This window comes from Lagenorhynchus albirostris, chromosome 20 (assembly GCF_949774975.1).
Source record: "Lagenorhynchus albirostris chromosome 20, mLagAlb1.1, whole genome shotgun sequence".
In the NCBI taxonomy this organism is placed as follows: Eukaryota; Metazoa; Chordata; class Mammalia; order Artiodactyla; family Delphinidae; genus Lagenorhynchus; species Lagenorhynchus albirostris.
In genome coordinates this window covers 802030-819463 of record NC_083114.1, presented here as the reverse complement: position 1 = coordinate 819463, position 17434 = coordinate 802030, and the positions used below count along the sequence as shown (strand labels likewise).

The 17434-nt window shown below is 60.4% G+C and overlaps 1 protein-coding gene across 3 annotated transcripts in view; it reads right to left on the bottom strand.

The window, feature by feature from the left end:
• MPRIP (myosin phosphatase Rho interacting protein) overlaps positions 1-17434 on the bottom strand; it is a 129409-nt gene that overhangs the window by 5387 nt on the left and 106588 nt on the right. For 2 of the 3 annotated variants that reach the window (XM_060134580.1, XM_060134579.1), the window contains exons 14-21: positions 15600-16155; positions 13914-14030; positions 4727-4874; positions 3938-4055; positions 2669-2828; positions 1461-1580; positions 708-794; positions 37-199 (exon numbers count right to left, since the gene is read on the bottom strand). In XM_060134580.1, the coding sequence (XP_059990563.1) occupies positions 37-199; positions 708-794; positions 1461-1580; positions 2669-2828; positions 3938-4055; positions 4727-4874; positions 13914-14030; positions 15600-16155 (1469 nt within the window). Of the gene's footprint in view, positions 1-36; positions 200-707; positions 795-1460; positions 1581-2668; positions 2829-3937; positions 4056-4726; positions 4875-7589; positions 11313-13913; positions 14031-15599; positions 16156-17434 lie in introns of all 3 variants that reach the window. The other variant, XM_060134581.1, reaches the window with a different exon arrangement.

Below are 17434 nucleotides of genomic sequence, written 5' to 3'. Positions count from 1 at the left end.
AGTTACTGAGTCAGAATCCAGAGCTGGAGGACTCACCGTAGCCGGACACGGGGGTGTGTTCCGGTGACCTTTCACCCAGTGCGTCGGTTGCGGCTTTCAGCTGCTCCTGCAGCCTGCTGACGTCACAGTCGGCCTTCGCCCTCACGATGCTGAGCTCTGTGTAGATGTCCTTGTACTTGTCACTAGCGTACTTCTTGTCCTTGGGGATAGAAGGGCAAAGAGCAGTTACAGCCAGGCTGGGTGGCCCATGCTCCTGGGGCCAGAGCGCTTCGGGGGTGACTGGGGATGGGCCCGGCAGCAGAGAAGGCAGGCCAGCCCCCGCCTTCCAGAGGCAGAAACTGGACACAGAGTGGAACAGGCACAGCAGGGCCCCGGGCTATAGCCAGGCTGGCGCCGCCTTGAGCCCCAAGGACCTCTGTGTGGCTTCAGGCTGGAAAACCCCTGTGCCTTGGATCTCCTAAGTGACTTGGCCTCCAGGAGCGCCCTCAGGAGGCAACAGTGTGCCTGGGTCTCGGGTCCCTGCCCCAGCACGTGGCGGGCACGGGGACAGCCCCTTGTTCCTGCCGCGCCCACCTGCAGGCTGCCATTCTTCTCGTGGAAGCGAAGAAATCTACTTCAGAGCTGCTACATGTGACTCTGGACACGCGTGGCCCCGCCCCATCCGCAGCCCATCCCCCAGGTCCACGGGTCCCGGGGACGTGCGTTACCCGCAGCGCCGTCTGTAGCTCATCCTTGAGGGAGCTGATCTCCTGTTTCAGGTACTGAATTTCTGACTCCTTGACCCGCAATAAGACCTAGAAAGAGAAATTAAGAGACTCACGTTCGGGAGCAGAGGGACTGCCAGGGCCTCGGAAGCAAAGACTGAGCCACACGGAGGACTCGCCTCCACACGCCGGTGGGCAGGCAGCTCTCTCCCGGTCCTTGTCAGGAAGAAACGGCCGTGACCCCTCCTGACCCGAAAGCCTCATCCTCAGCCCGGGAGCTCCTGGCACAGAGCCCAGGAAGGGGTCCTGCAGAGACCTCAGGTCAGCCTCTCCCATCATTTAGGAAGAGATGGTTTTATGAAATTTTAATTGAATGGGGAAAAATCTAAAGTGCTTTCATAAAAGAACACCTTATACATAAGAAGCAATCATTCTGACTTAAAATGAACTTTCCCGATCTTGAGTAATACAGCCTTAAGAATCTCAAGCAGCTGCAGTGTTCACAGTTACTCAGTTTCATTTTAGTTAGTCAGTGTTTGTGACGTGGTGGAACAGAGGGGCAGAGGGCAGGTGAGTGACGATGGGTTAAAGGTCCCTGTGGCCTCGTGAGGGGTCCCACGCTGCCTGGCAGCTAACTCTTCTGTTTTGCGTCCTGGCATGACTCAGGTCTTTCCAGGTTCTCCCCCTCTTGCTGCCCATAAGCTAGGGGCTTCTATGGTGTGAGCTGGTAAAGAGGGACCTGGCTCTGCGCCGTACCTCTAACTCATAGGCGTCCTTGCCCTGCGTGAGAGGTGAACCAGCAGCCTCGCCACCGGCGTCCCCGGTCAGCAGCGTCCGTAGCCGTGAGATTTCAGCAGCCAGGCGGTTGTTCAGCTCCTGGGGGACAGCAACACAACCAAACAGGGTGCTCTACAGAGCTGTTTGACCACGAACACAGGGCGTGGCCAGGGTAGCATGCAGCACGGGAGGCCTGCAGTGGTGCCTGTGCACGGTGGCATCTCAGAGTCAGTGTGGACACCCTTGCCAAAGCCATTTACACGGCCCAATACTTTTGTGGAACTGCAGCTGCAGGATCCATGCTCCTCAGCCCCTTTCTGTCACCGTGACTAGTGTTAATCAGTTCCAGGATTTGTGCTCCTGAGTTTCTGCAGGATCAGGACCTCCTGCCACCCTCACCACTCGCTTTCTGTACCTTCTTTCCAGCCAGCAGGTGGTCGTCTTAGGCCACCGCAGTGACCAAGCAGAACCAGTCCTGCTGGAGTGTCCCCCACATATGGGCAGCTGTGGGCCCACAGAGGCCTCGAGCCTGGGCCAGGCCGACGTGGCTGTCTCCTCAGTGCGGGGGGAGGACGAGGGGTCTTGTACCCACAGAGAAGCTTTTTTGAAACTAGACCTACCTTGAGCTGTTCCATTAGCCAGGATTTTATATGTACCCCAGTTTTCTAAGGAGCAGGCATATATATTTTTTTTTTTTTTGCGGTACGCGGGCCTCTCACCGCTGCGGCCTCTCCCGTTGCGGAGCACAGGCTCCGGACGCGCAGGCTCAGCGGCCATGGCTCACGGGCCCAGCCGCTCCGCGGCACGTGGGATCCTCCCGGACCGGGGCACGAACCCGCGTCCCCTGCATCGGCAGGCGGACTCCCAACCACTGCGCCACCGGGGAAGCCCAGGAGCAGGCACATTTTAAGAGACTAATCTGACAGAATCAAATGCGAGCAGGGTATGGTCTTGACTGGGAGGTGTTTAAACACGGTCCCAGCCGTGGGGACGGGAGACCTGGACCCGTGCCGCCCAGCAACCACGGAGGAGGAACAGACATCTCGGAGCCTCCAGACCCCAAGGCCAGCGGCCAGCTGCGGAGCCGGAGGGGCTCAATCCCAGCAGCTGCAGGGAGCTCCTGTCCACACCCCGGTGATGCCAGACGTCGGGAGATGCCTGCAGATTGGGGCCCCAGTGCGGCGCACCTGGTTGTGGGCGTTGAGCTCCTGGTTCTCGCGCTGGCACTGCCGCAGGGCCTGCCGCTCGGCCTCCAGCGCCTGGGCCAGGTGGGCGTTCTCCAGGCACTTCTGCGAGTACTGCTCAGAGAGGACCTCCAGCTCGCGCTGCACAGACTGCAGCTCCTCCCTGGGGAGAGGGCACTGCTCACTCCTCTGCCCTCGCCCCAGGGCCCAGGCCTCTAAGAAGCTCAGAGTCCCCTTCGCGAAGCCTCAAGGATGCCGAGACCCACACAGCAGAGCGACCGCGAGCAGAGCCCTGCACCTTGTGGTCTCGAGTGGCCCATGCAGCTCGGCGGCTCCGTCCCTGTGCTCTTACCAGCAGTCGAAAAGCCCCCACGGGCGGCACTCCTCTCCCAGGGTCAGGAGAGGCCTCACCCACGCACCCCAAAACACGCTGTGTCAGAGAGAGGTCAGACCTGGGACCGTTTCTAGCACTGTGCCAACTCGATCCACGTTCAGAAAACCAAAGCCTCGTGACGTCGTTCTCGGCCACCCTGGACTTGAGAAGGGCTGGTACTGTGGAACCGACACCCCCTCCAGCCGAGGTGAGCTGCTCCCGGCCGCCTGCCCACCCACCTGCTCCCTGACTGCACTGCACGGGAGCCCGGGAGAGGAGAGGCCCTGAGTCTGTGCGTTGCGGAGCCCCATGAAGGCTGGATCTGCACGGCCCCTGCAGCAGCCGGTCGAGGCGCTCCGAGTTCCACTGAGGGCAAAACTGAGGAGCGGCCGTGCTGGTGGGCCTCCCCACTCCCTTGCCTCTGCCAAGAGAACTGGCGCACGCGCGTCTCAGAGACGCGGGGCCGCGGCCACTTCTGCCACGCACAGCCACAGAGCGTGTGTCACGCGCTACACCGCGGCCCCTCCCCACGAACTCCTGAAGCAGCAGCAGCTGACGGACAGAAGGAATCTGCGGTAGCCTCTGAGGTCGGCCCTGAAGATCCGACAGTATTTATAAAGTCTCCTCTGCCACGTCTTATTCTTTACATTTTAGTAACTGGTTTCTGTCTGACTCAGTAACAGGAGCCCACTTGGGCCATGAGAGCAGTGGTTCGCTGACCCCCAGGTTGGTGCTGGGCCCCTCAGGAAGGAGGCTCTGAGCAGCCTCAGCGCCCACGGGCCTCCACCTGCGCCACCCTGGGGACCCGAGTCTCTGTGGCTCTTACAGGGAAGGTGCCGCCCCGCCCCCGAAGGCCCTCCCTCCGGCCCTGCCCGCAAGGGCCACCTCCGGTGACTCACAGGTACTGCCGCTGCAGGGCATCGATGTCCGCATTGACACTGCTGATCTGGGACCGCTGGCTCTTCTCCAGCTCCCGTTCCATCTCCTCGCGGTGGGCATTCTTCATGGCTTCGATGGCTGTGGACAGGATGTGGCCCTCAGCACCCACGGGCTTGGGAGGTGAGACCGACAGGAAGGCGGGACATCCCCCCACTGCTCATGCCAGCCCATTGGCAGTTGGGCCGGGAGGATTCCCGGGGAACTCCCCCATGAAAGGGATGCAGGTGTGTTTTTTTCTTGATGTTAACAGAAAACCAAACTGATTCAATAAATGTCAATGTTAAATCCAAGTATGAGTTTGTAGGACAAGCAGGCTTTCAGGCTGGGCCTGTTTTCTTAGTGCCGAAATCACAAGCACCGCAGGATAGTTACATGAACGGAGGAGACACAGGCCAAAGGCCCAGGGCTCAGTCCGGACGCTCTGGGCTCTCACGGACCAAGGGCCGCGGGCAGAGGTGTCCGCTGCCAGAGCAGTTGCCAGCAGACGGGCCGATGAGACCAGGGCAGCCCCTCACGAGCACCAAGGGTGCCGGCGGCCACGGAAAGCGGGAGTGCTGGCGCGGGGCTCTCGGGCTCTCAAAGGGCTCCTCTAACAAGCCTTTCCCCCAAGAGAACTGTCCAAGAATTCTCGTGGGTAGCAAGGCTTCAATCTCAGCCGAAAGACGGTGAGAAGGCCAGTCACTGCTCAGAGCTGTGCGATCAGCTCAGGAAGACCCTGCCGGCCCGTCCCCGGGGTTAGCGGCTCCCACCTGAGATGGTGGCCGCGGTCTCCTCAGCCAGGAGGCGGTCTTTCTCCTCCCGCAGTTTCTCCAGTTCCCGCTGGTGCTGCCTCTGCAGGTCTTCGATCTTCTTCTGGTGTGTTTCTTCCATGGCTGCAAACCCTCGCTCGCACGTGGCCTGCAAGGTGCACAAGAGGCTTTTACGGACTTTTCTTCTGCTATTTACTGAACAGACCTCAGCCCTGCCCTCCAGGCTCCTGGCACAGAGAAGGTGCTCTCTTGAGCTGAGCCCCGCGCCGGCTGTCTGGAGACTCACTCTGCTCCTGCGTGTGTCATGCTCCCAGAGCATTTAGAAAAGGGTGCCTGATTTCTGTGGTGGTTGTGCATCCCATTTCTCTGTAGAAAGAGTTGGTATCGTGGGCAGGAAAAGGCCGCAGTAGAATTTAAAATAGCCAATCCTGGACCTTTATGGACCGACAGGAGGGGGAAGGACAGAGTGAACGGGCAGAGGCTGGCCGTGTCTGGTCTGAGTTTCATGGGCATCAAGCACAGTCATGAACAGTAATGTCTTTGTCAGCCGCAGGGAGGCAAGGCCATCCTGTGAATGACGGGTAGCGGGCAGCCCAGTGCACGGAGCCAGGGGGCCCAGCCCTGCCACTGCCCAACTTGGCCGCCCTCACCGGGTCACTGAACCTCTCAGGCGTCCGAGAAAATTAGGCTAGGATGTACAACTTTTCCTTTTCCTTTGGAAGGAGTACAAAGAGGGGGCACTAATTAACGAGTGCCTCTGCTAACTGTACCGAGACCCACGACGGAAGAGCTGCTCTCCAAACCTGTCTGTGCCTCGCTGCAGCCTGGCTTGGTGTTTGACCTAGACGTGGGTGTGGGGAAGGACACAGGCATGACCCAATAAGAAGGGCTCAGACCACCCCACACCCCCTCACTGTGTAGTAGCCCAGGCCTGGCTTATCAGTTGGTCTCACTGATGGGGTGGGTATGAGGGGTGGTCTGTGCAGCTGTTCTGTGCGTGGAGGCACATTTCTTGTCTAAATCCCTTGGAAGATCTGTTTCAAAGTAGGGATCGCGCCTTTCACTGATCCTTAAAAACTGGAAGAATGTGGCCACGTTAATTCCAAATCCAAGTATCCTGTACTTGCACATGGATCAAGGAAGGGTACCAAGTAATCCAGCCTCCGTGTGGGCACCTCTGTCTCAGCCCCCACGGTGACTGAGAGGCCCTTCTGAGACTCTCCAGTCAGTATTTTTCAAACTCACGGTCAGAGTCTGGACTTCCCTGCGACAGACTTGCTTCACTGGGGAAGTGGTCTTAAGTGCTGTGCGCCACTCACTGGGCGTTTTTCTTCTTGCAGGGGCTCCACCTGGAAGCTGCTGTCTCCTCTCACTGCCCTCACACCCCGGGACACTGGAGGGTCCTAGCGCTGCCCTCTCGCATGCTGTGGTTCAACGTGGACTCTTGGTTAACACATAGCTGCAAGGTCTTAGTTTGATTTGAGGGCTTTAGAATAAAGATAAGGGTCAAAATTCTTCCTACAGAAACACTAAGGTGTCTTTAAAGACTGGCTGCTTCCTTGGAGAGTATACGTGTTTAAGAAACAATCTAATTTTTAAGGCAGTAAGTAATCCCTGGGATCAATCAAAGTTCCTCGGCAACCACTGTGCAGAGTCGTGAGAAAGAGCACCAGCCTTCAGCTATCAAAAGAGGGGCCCTCAGGCCAAGACCCCAGTCTCCCTGACCTGGGCAAAAATCTGCACAAGTAACAGCTGTCAGCCGGGCCCCAAGAGAACGGTTTGGTTGTAATTTCTGCGTGTCTCACAGGGCCCAACAAGAATAGGCACAGGACAGAGGCCGCCGCCCACAGCAGGCAGCATCCAAGCCCCAGCCTGCATCACCGCCGGGGCAGAGCCTGCCCCCAGTGTCAGCCCAGGGCTTTCCTCCCTCCCGGGTTCGTGCCGATGGGCGTGAGAGCCAGGCTGGGCCTCGTCTGAGTTTCCTGCTGCGCACACGCGCTGGGTGTTGTGGGAAGCGGCCGGGAAGTTACTTTCAACGCGGCACTGGTATGCGCCGGCCGCACGGGGACTGTGTGGCACTTTCCAACAGCCCTTGAAGCTTCCTTGGGATCCAGAATGGCCTTCAAAAGCTTTGCACTGACTTGGGAACACACAGCCTGGCAGGCACTAACGGCCTGCCTGCTTGTCGCAGCAGCGCCGGGCTGCCCTCAGGACTGGACGCACTGCCGGGTCACAGCTGGAGGACGGGGCTGGGGACGGAGGGCACGGGAAGAGCCTGGCGTCTACTGGATGCAGCTCAAGGGATGGCGAGAAGCCCGAGAGGACGAAGCCCAGAGCCCAGGCTGCCCTGATGGCTCCACACAGCCCAACGCCCCAGGGCCCGAAACGTCACCTTGATGGGCCAGGGCCTGGGAATCCTGTCTACCAAGGTGGGTGTGAAACGGGGTCGGGGTGTGGTGGGAAGGTCACTTCTCAAAACCCCTGGAGCAAATAAGGCTGTGCTCCCTGTAAGAGCAGCCGTTCCCACCAGACGTCTGTCCCCACAGAACTGGGGCGGGGAGTGGCCCTCAACACCCCACTGCAAACATTCTAGCCTTTGGGAAGCCCAACTCTGCTCTCCTAGGACAGCAGGAAGAAGAGGACCCTCCCCAGGTCCAGGTCTGCACAGCCTGGAGGTGGGGGCAGTGGGGGAGCTTCCCCACCACCCTGCCTCGCCAAGCCCTGCTGGGACCCCACCGCAGCCAGTGGGAGGTCAAGCAGGGAACAGCCCATCAGCTCCTTCTGCTGTTCGGTGACTTGGAGCCAAGAACCGTGTCCCAGCTCCGCCTGCACTGGACGCCCCCCGACCGCTCTGCTTCGAAACCTTGAGGCTCTCAAAGTCCCTCTGGCGCTCTTCCCGCAGTGAGGCCGCGCCACCCGCCAGGTCCTTGTGCTCCAGCGCTTCCCGCAGGACGTCCACCTGGGCCTCCAACTCCTGGATGCGCCCCTTCAGCCCCATCATGGAGTCGGCCTCCCCCTCAGCTGGCCGGCTGGAGGACGGGGGTCCGTGGGCTGGTGGGGCGGCAGGGGGCCGCCCCTGGTAGTGGTGCAGGGTCTCCTGCAGGCACCGCAGCGTCTGAGAGTAATGCTCCTGCAGGGCCCGCAGCTCCTCCTCATGGATGGCCTGCAGCTCCCTGATCTTGAGCTGGAACTTGTCCTCCAGGGTCTGCACCTGGTCCACAGGCTGCCTCTCCAGGTCCTGCCTGTCCCCCGCCAAGGCATCCAGCTGGCTCAGGACCCTGCCGCGCGCAGTCTGCGGCGCACCCTCCGCCCGGCTCAGCCGCTCCCCTGTGTAGCTGACCTTCCACTCCTCAAACCACCCTCGTGGGGCAGCCAGGCTCTCACGGCGCTCACTCTGCCCCTCTTCCAGACGCCTCTGCTGCTGGCCCAGCTGGGCGACCTTGGTCTTGAGCTCCGCGTTCTCCCGTTCAACGATGGCGATCAGCTCCAGGTACTCGCTCTTCTGCTTGCGGAGAAGCCCCTCGTACTCCTCCCTCAGGGCCCCCACAGCGTGCTCGTGCTCCTGACAGGAGGCCCCCCCGCCCGACCAGGACTCCCTGTAGCCCCGGAGCTCCTTTTCATACTCCAGGCGGATCCTGCAGGCTGTGTAACACACCTGAGCCTGAATAATCGCATCTTGAACTAATAAGGAAGAATACTGGCCGAGGCCTCCCAGACAAGCGCTACGGGAGAGATGCCGGGATGCCTGGAGAAGCTTCTGACAGTCTCGCACTGCCTCCACAGAGAGAAGTGAGGTTAAAGTGGCAGAGATCTCTCCCAAGAGACTGGCCTTATCCTTAAGCTGCAGGGCGAGCTCTTCCTGAATAGCAACCAAGGCCCCAGAGCTCTGGCTGGACAAGGGACAGAGAGCCTGCGAGCCAGCTGGGTCCGGATGACTTGGTACTTCTTCCGGCAGGCTCCCAGTCCAGGACACCTGGACACCATCTCCGGCACCTGCTGGAAGCTGGAGGGTTTCCGAGACCTGCAGCATCACTCTCTCGAAGTCGGGTGTCTGGTAGGCCCCTAGGATCTCCCCCAGCATGCGCTTGTGCTGCTGCAGGGCTGCCTGTGTCCCCTGCAGGGTCTCCTGGATGCTCTGCAGCCTGCGCTGGAGGGACCCCCTCACCGAATGCACGGCAAGGCTGAGCTCCGCCCTGACCCACGTGGCGTCGGCCAGGGCAGCGACCGGGGCTGGCGGGGCGTTTGGCCGCCCACCTCCCGAGGCACTGGCTGCCTCTCCGCCCAGCGTCTCCAGGTGCCGGCTCAGGGACTCGACCTGGCTCCAGAATTCTCCATCCACCAGCACCTTCCTGGCCCAGGCATCCACTGGGGCCCCAGGACAGGCCACGGTACTTTCGGACTCCAGCGGCCACTTTCCGGACTGAGAGATCTCGAGGAGCACGTGCGAGATATCGGAGGTGGTGTTTTTCAGTGAGTCTGCTATCTGGTCTATCAGCGTGGCTTCCAGAGCTATCTGATCAGAAAGGAGCTGGAGCTGCTCCTGGTCGCTCAGCTCCGGCAGGTATGGTGGCTGCCGTGAGGTCGCTTTTTCTTCCTCCGAGAAACCCGCCTCCCCTGTGGGAGGTGGCTGGTGACACAGGGCCTGGATGGCGCCGAGCAGCAAGCTTTCCACGCCGGCCAGGAGCCCTGCCCCCGCGTCAGCCGGCAGCGACCGCAGCTGTTCCCGGCAGCTTTCCAGGCAAGCCAGGGCCTGGCTGTTCTTCACCCGGAAGTCACCGAGCTCCTCCGCGTGGTTCTCGACCACCTCCGCCCTCGCCTGTCTCTCCTGCTCCAGCTGGGAGGCCAGCGCGGCGACCTGGAGCAGGCTGGCACGGAGCTGCTCGCGCAGCCGCGCCTCGGTTCCAGCCCACTGTCGGTGCAGAGCCAGCAGCGCCTCCTGGCTCTGGCCCTGCTGGCTCTCCAGCTTCACTGTCACATCTTTGAGCTTCTCCTCGGTGACGTAGAGCTTGGTCTCCAGGGAGTGGATGATGGACAGGTAGGTGTCCGAGTCGCTGGTCGCTGGGAGCGAGCTGGGGGTGGCCTCCGACGACATGCTTTCCTCCGAGGGTGAGCGGTCCTGACTGGTGTCAGAGGACGTGCTGCTGGTCCAGGTCCTCTCAGACCCGTCAGGGTGGGTGTACTTTTGGCACTGGATCGTGGAGAACCGGATTCTTTGCCTCTTAAGGCCGGGTGCTCCCTGGTCGGGCTTTGAGGTGCTCTGCAGGTGCCCCTCCCTGTCGGACACTTCCGACCTTGGGGGCACTGGGCTCTTTTCTCTCCTGGGGCTGCTGTCCCTGTGCTCCTCCCCCAGGGCAGCCCCCGGAGGTGCGCTGGCAGCCTGGAGCTGTGGGCCCGAACGTGCGACGCCGTCCTCCTCCTCGGCTTCTTCCAAGAAGCTCCGTGGCTCCTCGGCGTCCTCTGAGGACTCCTTTGCCTGGAGCTTCACTTCTGTTTCCTCTAAGCTGCTCCCCAAGACAGTCATCTTAACCAGCACATCCTGGAGATCCCGCTCTTTCCTCGCCAGCGCCTTCTCGTGCGTGTCCTGGATGCACCTCAGCTCCTCCTCCTTCTCCCGGAGCCGCGTGTGCGCGCCCTGGAGCTGGCTGGCCACCCTCCTGTAGGAGCGCTCCAGGCTTTGGTAGTCAGCCTCCCTCCCCTTCAGCTTCTCCTCAAGCGCAGCCACGTCCCCGTCGGACAAGGCGACACGGCCCATCAGCTCTTGGAAGCGCTGTCGGATCAGGTCCCGCTCGTCTCGGAGGCTCTGGACGTGCTCGGCCAGCTTCTGGATGCTGGCCTCCTTCATCTCCAGCTGCTCCTCCAGCCGGTGCACCACCTCACTGCCCTCGGACTTGGCACTCAGCTTCTCCTTCTGCAGGACCTCCATCTGCTGCTCGTGGTCCTGGAGCCGGTCCTCGAAGGCGCTGGCCCTGTCCTCTGCCTCCTTCAGGCTCTGCAGAAGCTCCTGCTTCTCCCGCTCACAGCTCCCCAGCAGCAGCTCGTAGTTCCTCTGCAGCTTCTCCTCCATCAGCCTCTGGGCCCGCTCGCTGGCGCTGAGCTGCTGGCTGAGGTCGGCGATGCGCTCCTGCAGCCTCTGCACCTCCTTCTGCCGGTCCCGCTGCAGCGCCTGTTGCCTCTCCAGGTCCCGCAGCTCCTGCGTCCTCCCCAGCAGCAGGGCCTCCGCGCTCTGGAGCTTCCGCTCGCTGGCGCGCAGCTGGGCGTTGAGCGCGGCTTCGCTGTGCTGCCGCTCCTCCAGCTGCTCGCGGACCTTGTCCTTCTCCAGCTTCAGCTCGCCCTGGAGCTTGGCCAGTGCCTGCTCCTTGATGGTGAGCTCGGCGGCGGCATTGCCAAGCCGCGCCTGGAGGCTCCGGATCTCGGCCTCGTGGTGCCGGATCGCGTCCTTGGCCTCCCCGTAGCTGCGCTTCAGGGCCTGGATCTGCCGCGTGATGAGCTCCTGGCGCTGGCACTGGGCCTCCAGCTCGCCGTGCAGATCCTGGTTGACTCTGTGGAGCCTCTGCCAGGCGCCGGACGGGGAGGTGGCCACTTCAGTCTTAAAAAAACCGATGAAATACGGGTTAGTAACACTCGGCCTCCCAGTTCTGAGTGTCACACCTCTGGCCAGGGTCAACCACAGAAAGGCTCCTTGGTGGGTCTGCCTTTTATCCTCTGCACAATTTTATTTTCATTTAAAAAAAAGAAAAACAACTAACAAATCGTCTCAGTTTTTTTTTTTTTTTGGTAAGTAGCTGCTTCCAGGTAAACAGAAAACATGGACATTAACATTCAAAACAGCTCTAACCGAACAGCTTCTAGGAGAAATAAACCAAACAAAACTGAATAATGGAGCACACTGATAAGCAAAACGAAGACTGAGGGACGAGAGACTCCAGCAAGAGGGACGGGCAGGAGCAGAGCAAAGCATCCGTTTGTTTGTTTTGCAAAACAAAAGGCACACAGCTCCAGACCACAAACCCCACCAAAGCGCAGGACCGGTGACGACGCCACTTCCTTCTGGGACAGGGGAGAAGGAAGGGAGGCACCGCTGGCGGATGTCAGCGAGGTGACATCCGAAACATTTTCCTGTGAGAGGTGGAGCCCGTCCTCTACAGTAACAGGAAGAACTAATCTCTACCTGCAAGAAGACAAAACGAAGGGGAAAACGCAAACCATGGAGTGAAATATGAGAGTTAACAAAACAAAGAAACCTTTGTGGCATATTCAAAATAAGAAAGTGAAGCATGCAGAAAATAAAACACAATTGAAACAAAACTCCCCAAACTAAAAGGCATGCAGAACAGACAGAACTAATTAACGCAGGAAAAAAGAAGAACGTGAAAGGAGTGAGAACAGCTCAGCCTAAGAACTGGCCTGCCTGTGGCTCCCTCCAGGTGTGCTGGTGGGGAAGCCACAGATGTGACACTCAGTTACGGTAAGTCAGACACTCCACGTCCACACCCTGCCAGCTCCTCCCGGCCATCGGCGCGGAGCCCACCCCCAGCTGCAGATCCTTCTCACCCTTAACCCCAAAGCCCCTTGCTCATTCAGACTTTTGATTATAAGAATTGTCAAAGCACATAGGGAGGTTAAAAGTAAACTGTCCTTTGACCTGGCGGGGAGGTGTCAGCGTGTCAGCTGACGGATGGGCTTCAGTGCGGGCTCATGCAATCGTCCAGGTCAGACACAGGACAGGGTAGTAATGTTCGAACTCTGCTGCCAGGATTTTTACCACCTGGTGTGAAATGAGTGCGTGTAGGATGGCGGCCCAAACCAGGGTTTAAAAAGATGCTTCCCAAACCTGCGAGGTCTGCACAAATGACTCAGAAAGCCCCGGAGTGAGACATGCAGGAAAGAGGGGTGCCCCCCATCACCAGGTTCCGGTACCTCAGAGTCTGAACTGGGCATGGCGACAACTATGGTTGAAGGGCTAAGGAGGAGGGTCCAGGGGACACGGGGTGCCCAGGGCCATGGCCAAAGCTTAGGGGGAAAGGAAGGCAGAAGAAACGTGCCACAAAAAAGGCATGGAGAGAGGTAGGAGGGCAGACTCCGCCCAGAAGATCCACTCGGACCAAGGAGGCTAGTGTGCTGCAGTCTGGAAATGCTGATGCAAAACCTTATCACAGAGATTCTGGGTCCTTGAGAGTCTGAAGAGCCCCCGGGGACGAAGTCTAGGTCTACACAGGCAAGGAGGCTGATGCTGCAGGGGAGGGGCGCCGCGGGTTCTGGTCAGTGCAGGACCCTGACTTGAACGCTGTGCCTTCAGCCTTGGCCAAGAGCTCGAGTTCTCCGTCCCATCGCCCTGTCTTGCTTTGCCCCCGGCACTCGTCTGTGAATCACCTCTCCCCACTGCACATTGGCTGAAGGGGCAGGAGCGCGTTGTTTTATACCCCAGAACTAGAGCGGGGCCTGAAACGCTGCGGAGGAGCTGGCTCGCGTCGGCCTGCTCCATCGGGCGCCCTCCCGCCTGACACGATGCCTGTGGCATGCCCGCTGCTGCATGGGGGCGGGCCGGCACTCTGACACAGAGGCCTCTGCAGGAAGACGCTAGGTTTGGACTCTCAGCTCAGGACTCAGGCTGCTGCCCTCCCTCCCCTCCACACCACTGGGCCGGCTGGCTCAGGGCTGGGCGGCCGTGTTTCCCCCTCAAACTTCAGCCTAGGCAGAAAGTAAGAAATGGGCCACTAGGCTAGTGGTAACAGTCCCAGGCTGCCTTGTAGGTGTGGTACAGACACGGTCAGGGGCAGGAAACCAGTTCTAGCTCTGCCATGGGCTTGGCCATAAAAGGAGGCATGTGGCTGTTACTCAAGTTCTTAAATTTGTAAAATGGGACTAATGCTGCCACTGTGAAAAGAGTTAGAAACAACATGCAAACATGTGATGTTGATAATAAATATATATTGGACTCTTTGGAAGCCAAAGAGAAAGACTACTACTGAAAACATCTAAATAACCCTTCGACGTAGAGGGCTCAGGCAGATCCTCCAACTTGTTGCACAAGGAGGAGACCCAGGCAGCCCACTGCCCAGGGAGCCCGCTCCAGTGGCACAGGAGTCCAGAGGCCTGGCACTCGGTTTTGCACGTTCCTAGCCTGCCTGGGTCCTGCACACTGAAGCCCGAGGGCGCCTGGAGGGCCGTGGCGGCCCCGCAGCCCTACCTGCAGCACATAGCCCTCCCGGGCGCTCTGCTCCCGGCCCAGAGCCACCCTCAGCTGGTCCTGCAGCAGCCGGTTCTGCTCTAGAAGGTCTGAGGCCTCCTTCTGGCTCTGCTCCAACTGTTGGCAAAAAGACACACGTTTTTAAGCAAAATGGCGGTAACAGGAGCAGCAGCACGGCACGGGCGCTCGGTGGCGTGCCCAGTTCCAGCTGGGCTGGAGCTCAGTGGCGCCTCCGAGGGCCTTGCAGGTGGCCACACCTGGGTGGATGTGCTCGTCGGGTCTTCACCCAAGGTTCCAGCTCAAGCTGTGAGTCAACCTGGGCAGCCACGTAAGCTCCACACCTGCTTGAGGATCCACCAGGTGCAGACCCACCAGGAAATGAGGACTTCGTGCCCCTGTCAGAGGGAAGACTGCCCGCTGGGGCCTTTGGGTGTCCTCAGCGTGGCCAAGCACGCCTGTGCTGCCCCAGGGCAGGCCTCACGCCAGGCTCGACCTTGGCTTCTGGGGAAACCCTGTTTGACCAGTTGGGTACAATGGATTTCATATAAAATTCTTTTTGTGAGAAGAGGTCCTCAAGAATTGAGCTGCTTCACACTCTTGCTGTCACTGGCTGTGAATCCAGCCGTCACCCATCTGCCCCCTTCTGGAACCTTACCTACGTGCCCTCAGCTGCTGGGCCGTGGCAAGCAGGGAGCTGGGTGTGCAGCAGACTGTGCTGACCGGCACGTGGACCTTGGTTTTCAGACCTTGCTGTCTGAAACAAACTCAGGGTCCAGTGTGTGGCCTGTTGACTTGCAGGCTCGTTTTGGCCGTTTAGAGCAACGTGAGTTTGAACTGTTACTCTTCCACATCTTGCCTCTATTACTGTATTAACAGGCGTAGAAAATGGAAAAAACTGGGAAAAAATCCAAGTGTTGATGCTAGTGATAAACGTCAGCCTCGTGAATCTAACCAAATAAGAAGAGGATGAGAAGTGGGCAGGCCAGTGGCCAAGCTGTGATTTCGTTAGCCACCCAAGTCAAGCGCACATGTGAATCGCATCCTTGAGGACTCCTGAGAGGCAGCTGGAACTCCACCTCCTTGGCCGTGGCACCTCTGCTCAGACTCACAAACCCATGGCCCAGCTTCTGCAGATTTGACTTCTGGGCGCTTCCTCATGAAGGGAAATGTCACGTTACCAAGTGCAGGGACCGCTCACCCACCTCTGCATCCGGAGGAGGCTCGTGCCAGGCCCCCCAGCAGGCCCGTCCTGCCCCCAATACCTAGAATCAGCCCCGCCTCCTGCTGCCTGCCCCGCACCCATCAGGTCTCACTGAGGGTCGCAGGGCCAGTCCAGACAGAAAGCTATCTCTGTTCACATGTCTCTTCTGCCCCCAGCCTCTAGTGCGTGGCGGAAGCAGGGCAGACGGGGCCCCACCTGGCCTGCAGCCCACCCGCCTCATCTCTGGCACCTTTGGCTCTCAGTGTCAGCGCCACTCCTCTGGTCTCCAGAAGGGCCCGGTGCCCTCCCTGCCACCCCCCACCCCAGCATGCCTCGGGCCTGCACTGCGCTCGGCGGGGAGGCGGGGGGGCTGTCGCGTGTCTGTCTGCCTGAGGGCCTGCAAGCTCCTGGGGCGGGTTAGGCACAGCGGGTGCCGGGGAAGGTGGCTGCACGGAGCTGCCCTGCCCATGCCGCCCGGCCATTACCTCCTTCTCCAGCACAGAGGTCAGCTCGGGAGTGGACAGTCGGTCGCTTCCATCCTCAGAGGACAAGTGCAGGGGGGCGATGGGCACTTGTTTCTCCTCCCGGAGAGGGGTGGTCTCCACCTGATGCCACCGCTGCTCGATCTCCACGTGCACGTTCTGGGTCCTGAGGTCGGCGGTCGCGGGTGGCCCCGGGCCCCGGTCGACCTCCATGCGCAGGGCCGTGTCGTCGATGCTGGGCCCGTCAGCCACGTCCACCGCCCCAAAGCGCTTGCGCCGTTCCTCCCGCCGCCGCGCACGCTCCCTCTCCAGCTCGCCGGGCTCCGCCTCGGGCCGTGTGGTGGCAGGCCCCGGGGCGCCGGCTCTCTGCTGGGCCAGGGCCTGCTGGATGGGGCGGAATTCGGCCCAGTCGAAGGTCTTGGAGCGGCCCTCCCGCCTGCGCTCACGGGCCCGGCTCCGCTTCTGCTCGGGGTCTGGCTCCCCGGGCTCCCCGTCCTGCTTCTCCCGCAGCCTCGTCTCCGAGGGGGAGCTGCTCCGGTCTTTGCCCTGCGGCAGCGAGCTGGGGCAGGGGAGACAGTTGGTCAGGCGGGGCTCCCGGCGACAGGGCCCAGCTCCCTGCTGTCACCACATGCCTTTTTCTACGCGGCTGTGGCTCCCACAAGGAAGGGGGAGACTCTGCCTTGACTCACTGACACGTCTGTGGAGGGAACCCCAAGTGGCACTGAGTGGTGACAGCAGAAAAGGAGCCGCAGACAACAGCCCAGAGGTCTCCCGCAGGATGATAATGGGGGGGCCGCGAGCCCCTTCAGGCTGCGCCGGGCACGGCCACACCCACACAAGGCCACGTGGGAGGTAGACCCTACGGCACGCAGGCACTGGGCCGGCGGTGACGGAACAAGCGAGACCAACAACCGCTTCCCTCGAAAGGCTCATGGGTTTTTAAAAAGCAGGTAAGTAACACGGTCAGGTCTGTGTTTTAAAAAACCACTCTGGGTGGCTGGCGTGACAGACGGATCAGAGTGATGGCCCTGGCACCACCTGTGGGCCAGTGAGCTCGATGGCCCAGGTGGCACCCACGAGCCGGCACCAGGCAGGGGCTCACTGAACAGGACTTGAGAGGACTTGGTGGCCCACCCGGGGCAGAGGTGAGCAGGAAGCACGACACTCGAGGGCACCTCTGCCTGCCCAGCAGCTGGATGCGCCTCCCCCCACCTGCCCCACAGCGGAGGTCCCCGGGCAGGGTGCTGTAGGGCACTGGTTGTGGCCGTCCGAGGCAGAGGTCTCCGGGCTCCAAGGACAAGAGCCTGCGACCCTGGCCTGAGCTGACTGGCCTCTGGTCCCCCCCAAGCCCTCAAAACAGGGTGGGAAGACCCCCAGCGCGGCGAGGGCTGGGCCTTGGGGACTCCAGGGAGCATCTGTGTTTGAAAGGTGGCCAAAGAGAAGGGAGCCTGCAGAAGAAGCATCCTCCCTGTCCCGGGAGGTGGCCCTGGGCTCTTCCAAGTCAAGACCACACGCTTGCACACAGTTTCTCCAGAACGGACCTTTTCAACAATGCCACTGAACTGAGAGCTGGCCCAGGCCTCGGACTGCATAAGCCATTAGGATGACACAACAAGCCAGACCCGCCACTATCCGCAGGAGAAGCAGCCCCTGCGACTCCCCACCAGACTTGGGGGGGCCGCGGTGTGCAGCTCAAACCCACACTTCTGACATCTGTACCTGTTTCCAATAACTTTCCCGGGACATGGCCTTGCTGCACTAAAAAAATCCATCTTTTCCTCCAAGTATAAAAGCCCACACGGAACAAACTGTGTGAGGCAAGCACCCCGGCTGTGAGG